This window comes from Bombyx mandarina, chromosome 01 (genome assembly GCF_030267445.1).
Source record: "Bombyx mandarina strain Sakado chromosome 01, ASM3026744v2".
Lineage (NCBI taxonomy): Eukaryota > Metazoa > Arthropoda > Insecta > Lepidoptera > Bombycidae > Bombyx > Bombyx mandarina.
Genome location: NC_143208.1, coordinates 3,167,466 through 3,181,759, shown reverse-complemented (window position 1 = coordinate 3,181,759; position 14,294 = coordinate 3,167,466). Strand labels below are relative to the sequence as shown.

General features: G+C 39.0%; 1 protein-coding gene across 1 annotated transcript; it reads right to left on the bottom strand.

Moving 5' to 3' along the window:
• Positions 1 to 44: 44 nt before the first annotated feature.
• On the bottom strand, positions 45 to 12,441 carry LOC114245115 (putative NADH dehydrogenase [ubiquinone] 1 alpha subcomplex subunit 12). Its single transcript, XM_028177127.2, has 4 exons — positions 12,235 to 12,441; positions 10,470 to 10,595; positions 6,163 to 6,355; positions 45 to 328 (listed from the first exon to the last, which is right to left on the bottom strand). The coding sequence occupies exons 1-4, from the start codon at positions 12,340 to 12,342 to the stop codon at positions 291 to 293; spliced, it is 465 nt and encodes a 154-aa protein (XP_028032928.2). The 5' UTR covers positions 12,343 to 12,441; the 3' UTR covers positions 45 to 290.
• Positions 12,442 to 14,294: the final 1,853 nt, after the last annotated feature.

Genomic DNA, 14,294 nt, shown 5'->3' with positions numbered 1-14,294 from the left:
TTTTATGCTTTTTGTAAAATTTCTGTTTACGAATTTTTTCTTTCGTTCGAGCTCATAACTTTCCGACGCTCGTCACATTTTCGGTTAACGAAAAAATTTCGCTGCCAAAAACGAATTGCGATGATTAAATTCGAGAATCCTTACTTTGTTAGCCAACACGCCATTAGTTACTTTATGTATATACTACGAAAATACAAAACCAAATATGAGTTCAGAAATATTTATTAAAGTACTCATCTAGAGTGTTGAAAAAAATGTATTGCCACGTGATTAAATTTCTTAAGGTCGGCTTACAGTGGGAAGCAAGGACGATTGCATATCGAACGACCTGAAAATAAAAACAGCTACATATTATTACCGAGCATATAGATACCAAAATTCATATATTTATATTTAAAAAAAACCAGTGCTCTATACCTACGTATTCAATCAATTTAAACCACAATTATTAAACTTATTGTAATTTTGAAGAGCTCAGTTAATTATAGTGAATATTATTTGCTCTTTAAGGAAATAATAATTTCAACAATAAATCTCATTGTTACATAAGTATATCAAATAACATTTTAATCCAGTCCTTCTCACAGAATACTGTGAAGCGTAAAGCTTCGTTTACACGCATCGTCTTGTCTGCGCGAATAGGTACGAGTGAATACGAAACGGCGGTAACACTCGCAAGCACAAACGTGACTTAGGTACGCAATAATTCACTCGTGCAAGATTATACCGCAAAGTTCTCGATTTGACGCACGAAAGAGCATACATACTACGTTTCGTTCTTCAACATTATCAGCGCCATAGTGATCGTTTCAAATTTTATTTTTGACGTGACAACGTCTTATAATTCGATGGAGCCGGCTGCACGCACGAAAAAACATGACTCATGCGGCGTTACCTCGCTCTGAGGCGTATTTTCTTATGACGTTGTCACGTTCAACTATCGTCAATAAACCGACTTTACAGACGACCGATTTTTTTATTTCAAAACTGTGATTAGTGCGAGCTTTTTAACTTCTCGATCGTGTAAAAGTAACTTCTCGATCGTATAATCTTACAGCCTTTATAGTTTTACCGGGGCCCATGTAATCCACAACGTAAATACTGCCAGTCAGCTCGAGACGCGTCATGGCTGTTTCATCGTTCAAATCAAAACTGATTAGGTACCTACTGATTTGCCGTAGAAATAGGTACGATAGCTGGGTTTACCTGTGTCAGCTTCACCCTAACGTGTAGGTGAGTTCACGGGGCTCAAACCGGAGTGTTGCTAACACTGGCCCTAGCAAGAGCAGTGCTTCACAGAATCTACCACCGGGTCGGAAACGCGACCCACTGAGATGATCCGGCAAGAAACTCAGTGGGCTGTGTCTGTGGGTTAATTCGCTCGCAATTACTGATGCTGACAGCATGCACTACTGAAGCAAGCGGTTCGCTATTATGTCTTTGAAAATAACAAAAAATAAAAATGTTTAGCTAAGACGAACATTTTGTTATTGCACCTAGAGTCAGGCGAGCAAGCCACACTTGATGGTGCGTGATTGGCGGCGTTCGTGGATATTAGAAGTACCAGGTGCCAGGTACCACCAGCAGAGCCAAGCCGCTGCCTACCGATGAATAGTGGTGGCAAATCTCGCTTGAAGAAGGACATGTAATAGCTCTCGGGAAACACGATGGAGGGGCGTTCATTCTAAGCCCTATAGAGCATCATTTTTGCCGTTTCATGTAATTTTAATTTTCAAAGTACCTATAGGTATATCTAATATACTTTCGGCTTACGACAACATTTCAACATTTTCTTTACATTTCCTTAGCAAACTTTAAAACAGTAACAGTAAGTGATCGGATGGAGGCCATAAGTATGGCCCTACTTTTACGCAACGCGGAACTCTGAAATGTACTGTATCTCATTGTAAATGAAATTTTTTTTTTCCTATCTAATCGCTGGTAAAGCCTAAAGAAAAGCCTAAGGAGCTATTCTAGATACGCCCGGATGGATAGGTGAGCTTTGTAGGCAGCGGCTTGGCTCTGCCCCTGGCATTGCTGAAGTTCATGGGCGACGGTAACCACTCACCATCAGGTGGGCCGTATGCTCGTCTGCCTACAAGGGCAATAAAAAAAAAAACCTGAGAGAATTTGCTAACACTAGCCCTAGCAAGATCAGTGCTTCGCTGAATCTACTGGATTGGAAGCACAACTCACTAACAGGATCAGACGAGAATCTCAGTGAGTTGTGTCAATCGGCTAGGTTGCACAATCAACTCTTCGTTGTTATTCGATGAGTTCAACGAGGGCGCTCATCAGTGCTTTTTTATTTATTTATTGCTTAGATAGATGGACGAGCTCACAGCCCACCTGGTGTTAAGTGGTTACTGGAACACATCTACAACGTAAATCCGCCACCCACATTTTTTTTGAAGAACCTAAAAACACGGAGAGAGGATTCGTGGATCCGGCAAGACCTGCTTAGAGTAAAGTCGGCGTTGCGTTGATCCATCGCCTGGTTCGATTGTATAACTAGCGGCAGCCCCGGAAAGATAGTTGTGAAATCAGCATATTTCGTAGGATGCCCATTACGACTGTGTTACTTAGCCTACTGCTCGCGCTCCTGATAAACTTTAGGCACTTCCAAACACAGCGTGGTTCCATAACCAAATATTTAATATTCATCATAATTTCTGAAGAAGGTACGGTGCTGGTTTAACCTGCACCATTATTATTCGGCTCCTCAACACAACTAGAGATTCATTCGTTTCGTTATAAACTTAATGCAGCTAATTTATTTGATGTCCCGCATTAACCAGCAGAGGTTTTTCTTAATCCTACCTAAACTTATGGCCTTGAGAGACCATATCAGCCACACCGGGCGAGTAGGTGAGCTCACGGGGCTCAAACCTGACGTCGTTGCTAACATGAACCGTAGCAAGAGCCGTGCTTCCCAGAATGTAATACGGTATCGGAAACGCGACCCACTGAGAAGATCCAGCGAGAAACTCAGTGGGCTAACACTGTGAGTTAATTTCCTCGTTTGACGAGAACGATGACCGTTCCAACAGAGCGGTGAGCACGAATGACTATCGGAAAGGTATTCGTATGGTTGTCGAGAAAAATGTATAGGATTTAAAAAGCACCCCTAACGTCCGTAAAAAGAATTAATTTCAGTAGCACGAATTAATTTTTTTACTTTCGTTTTGCAATTGAATCGTCACGATCTTGAGCCTCGAAACTTGCACTCATAATCGAGAGCACGTCAACTGTTTTGACATACGGTAACGTAAATCTCGAGGGCTGACTGCCGAGTACTACCGTCTAATGTAATGATCCGTTTTCGTATCGAGGACTCCATATATTTACGTTACGAATTCGATAGATTTTTCGTACTTGACGGACAGATAGCGTAATAAGAGATTACGTAACAAAATCTTTCAACAGCAATCGTCAACTGCCCCCTGATCTTGGCCAACACTCAATAAAACAACTTTCAGAACGTAATTCAAATATAAGCAGTCAAAGACACAAAAAAAATACAATTGAAGATAAATAAATTTAATCTTAATTAAACATTTTCGCAACAATGTAACGTGTCGAAAAGCTATCAGCGGCCACTGAAAAGTTATCGCTTGGCGTAAAGTGCAAAAACGATATGCGCTTGTGATTATGCACAATATCACGCGAAAATAACATTTTTACGAAGTGTCAGATGCATGATATATAGATATGTTTTACAAAAAAAAAATCTATTCACTCACAGCGTAATTAAGACAAAAAATATCGTTTTAAAAATTAGCTATTTCGTTAGCCAGCAACTTAAATATACGCGAAGAGAGGATGTGGCTGAAAATATCCTGGGTGTGAAAGTATTTACATAGTAGAGGGCATCTTAAAAATACTGATAGTGTGAAAGAGGATTTGGGAGAGAAGGGTGTCTGTGCAGAGACGACGTATGACAAGCTGGAACGGAAGAATAGGATATGCGGAGACACAGGACTGCGCCAACCTCACATAATTAAGCGCTAGAAGAAGAGTTAGCCGCAAACATCAAACATAAGCTGCGTTTCTGATGTTTTGAATAATATTTCCGGTTTATGTTGAAGAAGTGGACATGCTTATCATACTGAGAGCAAGTCAAACACAAATACTTTTGGGCGACACTAAATCTCACTAAAAATTGAATGAATAAATTCAATGAGTCTGAACTTGTGCAAGTCTGTCGTAGCACGTGATTCTATCAAAGAACACACGAGTCTATCGTAAGCGGGTAATTATGGCAATGCACACAGGAGTTCACATAAAAATCACCCCAAAAACGAGTCAATGACAACAATACCCGAGATATTTACAAATGGAGCCGCAAAAAAAACAAAAATTCTGGTTAAGATCTCAAAAGATGCTAGTTTGTGAGAGCAGATCTAGTCTGGAGGTACGGTGCGGATGAGGAATTCACAAACATTCAAAGAAACGAAAGAAAATGTGTTTATTATCGTAATAAACGTAATATTATTGTGTAATAAAAATCAGGACCGCCAAAATTGTAATTTACGTAATAACTATGCAAATAGGTCGATGGTGACAAAAACTTTATGATGTCTATCATATGGGCTCTGGTAAACATTTAACGCCAGGTGGGCCGTGAACTCGTTCCTGCGTTTAAGCAATAAAAAATAGTAATATCACAAATGCTTTGTTTGTTTGCTACGCTTCCACGGCTTAACCATTCAACGAATTCCCATGAAATTTTAAACTAAAATGTCTGTAGTACAGCAAACAGCATAGAATAAACACCCTTCATCTAAAAATAGTACTATTCTCTTGTAATAAATTATTTTGTAACAACAAGAGTGAAAGTAAAAGCGAATTTATTGTATTATTACATCTATGAGAATGGTTCCTTTACATAATTAAATTATTTATCGCCACAACCTTTCTGCGGCGTCGTGTCGTGTCAAATCCCTGGCACTATCATTAGTCTAAACACCTCCCTTACACATTTATCAATGCGCACAGGTATATATATATTTAATAACAAATAATCATAGCCTATATTGGAAGACGACGGTGGACGTTAGTAATTCAAAAAGCACAATAATATCACTGTCTTACTCGCTATCGTTATTTTCCAGAAATAAAAATAATTCTAATATTCAAATAAAAACTCGTATATTCTTCGGCAAAAACCTTAAAGGTTTGCCTATTTTACGAATTATAATGCGACTTGAATCAAGAGGTTGTATTGTGAAAGAAGTATTTAGAGCGTGCTAGTAATACTTAGTACGGTAGTAATATTACATAGTATTTACATGTAGAGAATATATATTATTAGGTCCTTACATACGAAATTGACGGGACGAATATAAAGTCAGTTTTTCTTTTTGTAAAATATATTTAATGAATCAAAGTATGCATCGTTGTTATCTATGCACCATCCACCATCCCATAGGTAGTTCATTGATCCCTTTACTAAAAAAAAACTATGGGGGCGAGAATCAATAAGAGTCAAAATGTCTCCTCCTCTTTGGTTAAGAGTTCCAAATCCAAATTTATAAGTTCATTTAGCTGGTACGTTTGAATTTTGAAAACAGTCATTCATTTGTTTTTCCTCATTATTTTTTTCTTTGGCGTCGCTTATTACCGCACAATGGAAAACATGAAAGATCGGTACATTTACGAGTCTCGTACTCTCCGATGCGGCAGTCCAAACCGCCTTCAAAGAGCTTATTGATTCTCGCCCCCATAGTTTTTTTTTAGTAAAGGGATCAATGAACTACCTATGAGATGGCAAAAGTGCATAGATAACAACGATGCATAATTTGATTAATCAAATATATTTTCCAAAAAAAAACTGACTTTATATTCCTCCCGTCAATTTCATATGTAAGGATCTAATATTTAGTTTAAGTCCTCTAATTTTACTGGTGGTAGGTCCTCTTGGGAGTCCGCACGGGTAGGTACTACCACCCCGCCTATTTCTGCCGTGAAGCAGTAATGCGTTTCGGTTTGAAGGATGGGGCAGACGCTGTAACTATACTGAGACCCTTATATCTCAAAGTGGTTGGCGCATTTACGTTGTAGATGTCTATGTGCTCCAGTAGCTACTTAACATCAGGTGGGCTGTGAGCTCGTCCACCCGTGTAAGCAATAAAAAAAACTGTACGCATTCAATGAACTAACCATCCCAAACAGAAATTTTAGTTCGGATCGTACTGAATGGGTAGTAAGCGCGTTCGGTGGCACTCATGTTTTCGGTATGAGGTAACCTCCACCTATGAGTCCAACAGCAGCACTTCAGGCACAGCTTCGCGCAGTCCTCACATGGGAGACGATCTGTCTTGTAGTGTAACCAGCCGAACCATTCTGGCGTTACCTGGAACCACAAGGGCACATACTATTAAATTTTTTAATGAGCCAGGTAGACTAAATCACAGTCATATCCTCATCATTGCAAACAGACTGGACTGCCCCTATATAATAAGACACTGTTGTAATAAGCATCTATCTCTCATTAATCTAACACAGTGACTGGTATGGTGGCGGTTACTCAGTTAACATTAATTCATTATTTATTGTATTATGTAGTTCTTTTATTAATTTTAATTTTATATTAGAATTTGACAATTTTAATTTTAATAATTTTGATACGGTTTCATTTGAATGGTTTCATTTATTGTTTGTTTTTGTGTTTAGTCATTCTGATAAGTTGTAATTTTAATTTTATTGTATTTTGATTTAGATGTTATGTAATTGTATGTGAAATTTTATGGGCTTAAGTTGCCTGAAATAAACGCATTTCATTTCATTAAACAGCAACTAAATCGAGACTGTCGCTCGAATCGATTTAATTTCACATTAACAGCCAATGTTCAAACATTGAGTTTGAACCCGTAGTCTAAAAAAAAAAAGGGTGCGTGTACTTATGTACGCGCGTAAGAAGTTATACTTTATTTTTAATTAAATATTTTCTTTTTTTTTTAAATATTAAATAATTAATAATAAATATTTAACATTAATAATTTAATAATATTTAGTATGAATTATATTAAATAATAATTTTGTCATTTATATTACCAAAAAAATAATGCTAATAACACTTTTTTTTACGAGTGTACATGCGCGAAATTTCTTTGCGGCTATATTCAGACTCGCCAAGTTACGTCGGTCGTATTGTAATGAGCGATTTAGTGCGCAACTTCATTCTGTTAATTTTGAGTCACGGTGCGCGCGCATCGTAACATTTCACTCTCATCAATTTTTCATAACGCGCCTAAAGAAGTATAACTTCAATATTTTCTGGTACTGATCAACGAAATCGTAAGTATCAATCCTGTCAAACAAAACCGTTCGTTTTTAACCAAAGGTACGTTAACTAAATAATTCGAGTCGAGACGATACGAATTTTGTCACATTTTTATTAACAGCCAGCATATAATTTTCAAAACTGTATAAAGATGCGATGTTAATTTTTTGGACTTGTCAGCGCCATCTATAATACAGGATAAGAATTAAAAGTTTGCCTTTGCCTTGCATTGATTAAACTTTTGCAATTCGAATAAAGCAAAAAAAACGACAATATGACCTTAATTTAATATATGACGGCGTTAACGATATTTATGTTATATAGCACGTGCAATAGGAGTGACTCACACAAGCCAGGTGCGCCGGCCGTATCGTTCCACTCGTAAACAACAGCTGCAACAGAGTGACTCATAAGCCCGCTGCGCCGGCTAGTATAAAAAGGCGGAACGTGCCTTGAAATGAACCCATTCCGACAGGAGCCCTCTTCTTCGATATAGCGAAGGCGTTCGACAAAGTCTGGCACAACGGTTTGATATTCAAACTGTATAACATGGGAGTGCCAGACAGACTCGTGCTCATCATACGAGACTACTTGTCGAACCGTTCGTTCCGATATCGAGTCGAGGGAACGCGTTCCCGGCCCCGTCACGTCACAGCCGGAGTCCCGCAAGGCTCCGCCCTCTCCCCGTTACTATTCAGTTTGTATATCAACGATATACCCCGGTCTCCGGAGACCCATCTGGCGCTCTTCGCCGATGACACCGCCATCTACTACTCGTGTAGGAAGAAGGCGTTGCTTCATCGACGACTTCAGACCGCAGCTACCACCATGGGACAGTGGTTCCGGAAGTGGCGCATCGACATTAACCCCACGAAAAGCACAGCGGTGCTCTTCAAAAGGGGTCGCCCTCCGAACACCACGCTGAGCATCCCCCTCCCGACTAGGCGCGTCAATACCCCCGCCCCCGCCGTTCGCCCGATCACGATGTTCGACCAGCCCATACCGTGGGCCCCGAAGGTCAAATATTTAGGCGTCACCCTCGACAGTAGGATGACATTCCGCCCCCACATTAAGACGGTACGCGACCGTGCCGCCTTCATTCTAGGACGTCTCTACCCGATGATATGTAGGCGAAGTAAAATGTCCCTTAGAAATAAGGTGACACTCTACAAAACTTGCATACGCCCCGTCATGACCTATGCAAGTGTAGTGTTCGCTCACGCGGCCCGCATACACCTAAAAACATTTCAAATTATTCAATCCCGTTTTTGCAGGATAGCCGTCGGAGCCCCGTGGTTCGTCAGGAACGTCGACCTCCATGACGACCTGGACTTAGAGTCCATCAGTAAGTATCTGCAGTCGGCGTCCATGCGCCACTTCGATAAAGCGGCACGACACGAGAACCCTCTCATCGTGGCCGCCGGTAACTACATCCCCGATCCTGCGGACAGAATGGAAAGCAGTCGACGTCGCCCAAAACACGTTATCTCGGATCCTCCCGATCCACTAACGGTGCTTTTAGGTACTTCAAGCACCGGTCACCGTTCTCGTCGAACCCGTCGCTTGCGACGAAGGGCTCGACGAGTAAATTAACTCTCAGACACAGCCCACTGAGTTTCTCGCCGGATCTTCTCAGTGGGTCGCGTTTCCGATCCGGTGGTAGATTCTGCGAAGCACGACTCTTGCTAGGGTTCGTGTTAGCAACATCGTCAGGTTTGAGCCCCGTGAGCTCACCTACTAAAGTTAGGGTTACGCTGACATAGCCTCTCAAGGCTCTCAGCTTAGGTAGGAAAAAAAAAAAAAAAAAAAAATGAAATGAACATTCGTTCGACTGCGTTTGCCCGGTGCACTTACTATATCGTTGTTACGTTGTGTGATTCAGTGACTGTTGTACGTACTGGTTAAAGTTGGACAAGTGTTAAAGTGAATTGTCAAGTTAACATATTGTTGATTAAATCAGAAACCAAACGTGACTTCGTTTTACTTGGTGTTCAACAAGATAATATCTACCCTCAAGCTTACATATATATTATAAATAAATATTTTTATAAATATTTGTGATGCGTAGTCATAGCAAATGTCTACGCATCACAAATATAAGAGCACTAGGCCAGCTATCGTTACCTATATAAAATTAATTCTTTATAGATAATGTGTCTGGCCAAAGTCCCACACAATACAAAACTCAATATTAGAGATATTAGATTATTATGTGGAATCGACAGGACGGGCCCTGCTGCGTCACCAACGTAAGATTTGTAAATCACAAAAAATTAAACACGTTTTAAATTAGTCGGGAGAAAGATTTACTTCTATAATATTTTGCACCGTAAACTACCAATCGAAGTATCCTATGTTAATTCAAGCTATAAAAAACTTCAGTCATTTTTTTCTTAATTGCGTAACAGACACAGACAAACTTTCACATCTATAACATTAGGAAAATCCATCTACGAACATTTTAGGACAAGATTCTTTCAAATCACCACTTAATTCACAATAAACAGGACAGCAGAACTAATTCGTGTAGGCCAAGCATACAATCACAGTTTTTGCTAAATAAAATGTTCTGTTCAATAAAATACTTAGAAGATATAAATTTTTCACTCTTATTCTATGTAGAGCACATAGAATTTGAAGCAACCCGCCGGTCATCGTCCTCGTCGAGCCCGTCGCTTGCGACGAAGTGCTCGGCGAGTAGATTAACCCACAGACACAGCCCACTGAGTTTCTCGCCGGATCTTCTCAGTGAGTCGCATTTCCGAGGCGGTGGTAGATTCAGCGAAGCACTGCTCTTGCTAGGGTTAGTATTAGCAAAGTCGTCAGGTTTGAGCCTCGTGAGCTCACCTACTTCTTAGGGCTACGCTAAAATGGCCGGTCAAGCCATCAGCTTAGGTAGGATTAAAAAAAAAGCAATCTGTCAACCGATTTAAAAAAAAATTACCTCACTCGCTCGGATTGTCAGAAAAGAATAAAAACGTCCGGACTTCGAATCTCTATTCTATCTTATCTTTTATTAACCTTCCTTTTAATTCTTCTAATATATATCTTTCAATAAGATGACCGACTTTGACCAGGAGTCCACTCCGGAGCCAATGATAGAACAATCACTACTTGATCGAGGAGTCGGTCGACGCTATCAGATCTATTTCAGATGTTATTTTGATATGAATTCTATGCAAACCTGCGAAGCGTCGTAGTCCCATTTGAATTGCGGATTATATTCGACCCAGCGACTTCTGCCAAGCATGTAATTCTTATTTTCGTAGTATTTGTTACCGAACTCATCACAGCCGATATATTTACCTTCCTATAAAGAATATTGTATTATTATTATTTATTTTTATTGCTTACATGGGTGGACGAGCTCACAGCCCAGCTGGTGTTAAGTGGTTGCTGGAGCCCATAGACATCCACAACGTAAGCGCGCCACCCACCTTGAGATATAAGCTCTAAGGTCTCAAGTAAGTTACAACGGCTGCCCCACCTTTCAAACCAAAACGCATTACTGCTTCACGGCAGAAATAGGCAGGGTCGTGGTACCTACCCGCGCAGACACACAAGTGGTCCTATCACTAGTAAGGATTATTTGTAAAAATGCACTACAAATTCACGGCGCCTCGATTTATTGGACAATCGCGTTTACGCAGTGATCAAATAAAGGGCTACTTACCAAATTACGTTTGGTAATTTCAAGTATAATAAGAATAATAACTGGGAAAAAAACACGCACAGTCATTCGGCCTTAATTTAGGAATACTTGTGTTATGTGTACCAGAGACTGTTAAACATACTTATATATGTTTAAATATATACATATACAGATAATGAACACCTAGACAAAGGGTAAACGAAACTATTTATAGCACGAATGTTTGCCCGGTATGAGAATCGAACCAACGACCCTAGGCGGAACAGTAAGGGCCGCTAACTACGGCACCAAGAATAAATGGTCAGCAATACCGTCTTTACCATAAGGGCACACGGGGCCCGTGCCCAGGGCCTCCATTCTCAAGGGACCCCGAAAGACCGACAACTTCTCTCACACGTTTATTCTCAAAACATTTTTGTCGGGCACATTACACTTTTTTCACAAATCAGTAATCAGAAGGTTACGAGGAATTTACAAAGCATATACTATACCTAAAAGATTTTGCTCAACAGAAATCCCGAAAGAAACCGTTATCGAAATCGTAACCAAAAAACCAGCAGCATTCTAATATCATTAAAGACATATTATATCATACTATAGTTATATTTGATTACCCATAATAAATGGTCATACTCAGTAAAAAAATGTTATTATAATTCGCTTTTTTTACTTTCCAAAAGGCCTCAATTCTTGTGTGCCCAAGGGCCCCATCCTAGCTTAAGACGTCCCTGATGGTCAGTCAATATTTCACAAAAATAAGGATGGTGATAACGATCGTTTTAATTTAATTAAGGTCTCTTACAACTACTACTGCTTACACTTTTCTATATTAATGGTTTCCGGTTGCCTGTTGTATTTCAAAACATCGGACCCACCCTCCAAACCAGAACGTATAACTAACTGCTTTTCGTCAAACATAGACAAAATTATACTTTACATTTTTAGATTTATATGAACTGTCTTGTTATTCCTGTCTCGATAAGCTCAAATATATGATTTTGGTAAATGTTCGCCGCGCTTAGCTCCAACTAAAGCGTCAATGTATTTTCCGGTGAGAAAGAGTATATTTTCGGAATAAAAGATAGCCCATTTCAAATCTCCTAATTTAAATCAATCACATTTAAAAAATTCATGTCTCTTCGTTGCTTCGTTTCGATGTGAAAAAAGAATATGCAAACAAACTTTAAACATTTATAATATTAGTATGTATAGATGGAGGACGGATCTAAAATTTCGATAGAACAATAGGTATATTAGTTATTCCAAGATTTTATTAAACTTATTAAGTGTTATATACCTTTAACGTGTCCATTCTCCAAATTTTATAAAGAGATTTAAACAGTCCACCGTTCTGAATCGTCATTCTAATAACTCGAGCCCATTTATCTAAAGCCAAATACGACATTTTGAATACTCGTATAAAATATATCACATATATCAGTCACAAGTGCTATTTACTCGCTTTGTTCACTGAAATATTGGCTTGTACGTTTATGTCCAATTTAATAATCAGTATGTCAACATTTGACAGCGACCTCAAGACATTGCATAATGTATGAGTTTTTAATCGTGCGCGGGTTATCAACAAAATAAATGGTACAGTAATTGTCCGTAAATATTTATATTAAGTCCAAAGTACTGATAATATGTAGTTTAAATAAGGAGACATCACATTAACGTCATATTATTAGATTTGTTTGTATCTATCTAAATATCAACGTTACCTATTTCTGCGGAGTTTTATTATAATCGCCGTGATCTAGTAAGTGAAATGCCCGATTAACTCGGATTGAGTGACGCGAATTTTAAATATCTACGGACCTACGTATGGCTTTCGGTTTATGAACGTGCAAATCTGGTTGGTATATTTCGAACATGTTTGGCTGGTAGGTGCCACTATCTCTAAGACTCTCTCTGTGCATGTCTTTTTAATCTTATTGTTTTGATGATTTTTAATGTTTGAGAAAAAAAAATAACGATGTGAAATGGTGCAGTGATCGTCGTGTTGTCCATTACGTATTCGTATAAATGTAAAATTTTCCAAAAATAACCACTTCGATAAAGCGGCACGACACGAGAACCCTCTCATCGTGGCCGCCGGTAACTACATCCCCGATCCTGCGGACAGAATGAAAAGCATTCGACGTCGTCCCAAACACGTCATTTCGGATCCTCCCGATCCACTAACGGTGCTTTTAGATACATCAAGCACCGGTCATCGTTCTCGTCGGACCCGTCGCTTGCGACGAAGGGCTCGACGAGTAAATTAACCCCCAGACACAGCCCACTGAGTTTCTCGCCGGATCTTCTCAGTGGGTCGCGTTTCCGATCCGGTGGTAGATTATGCGACACACGGCTCTTGCTAGGATTCGTGCTAGCAACGTCGTCAGGTTTGAGTCCCGTGAACTCACCTACTAGTTAAGGTTACGCTGATGTCTAGATGTCTAGACCATCAGTTTAGGTAGGAAAAAAAAAAGTCCCTGTGTTGATTATTATCAATTGATTATATTATTCTAAATAAGTTATTATATGTACAATTTATAGATAAACGAGACAGCAAACGATCTAGATTGACATTCAAGGAGAATGGTAATATAGCCAGTAATGGTAATATAGAATGGTAATATGGTATACAGTCAAACCTGGATAAGCGAGAGTTCAAGGGAGCACAATCTCATTCTCGTTTATAGAGGTTTCTCACTAACCCGAGTTTCTCGCTAATGCACCCTCTGAATTTCATTTCGCGATTTTCCGGATTCAAACGCATTCACTATTTTAAGCTTATCACTTAATGACAGTACTTTAATTGTCCGTTTTAACATGATGCAGAACAGAACTTTCCTTCGCAATTGATTAACGATAAATTGAGTAAGTCCAACAAACAGGACGGTAAACAGGCACATGTTTCCATTCGAAAAGAATGCGATAAAATAACAACGTTATTTAGTTCCACGAAATAGAATAGGTTCAATATTGATGAGAAAACAATTCAAAAACAATGGTAGGAAGTTCCACAAAAGTTAAGAAAGAGTCATAAAATAGCAGATGTTAAATTTGTAATTTGTTTTTTTATTTATTTATTTATTTATTTTATTTATTTATTTATGTACACAGAAAACAAGACACAGTACAGAGTAATAGGAAAATTATGTACAAAGGCACTGCTTATTTCTTTGAGAAATCTCTTCCAGCAGACCTGCGAGAGGATAATGAGAATAATAATAAAAAGTGATAAGTGTGTGTAGAACAGATAACACATAACTAAAATAACAAATACAACATGAGAATTATAGTAATGCACATACACATAGCAAATATTATAAGTAACACAGTAACACTCGTATATGCGAAGAGTAT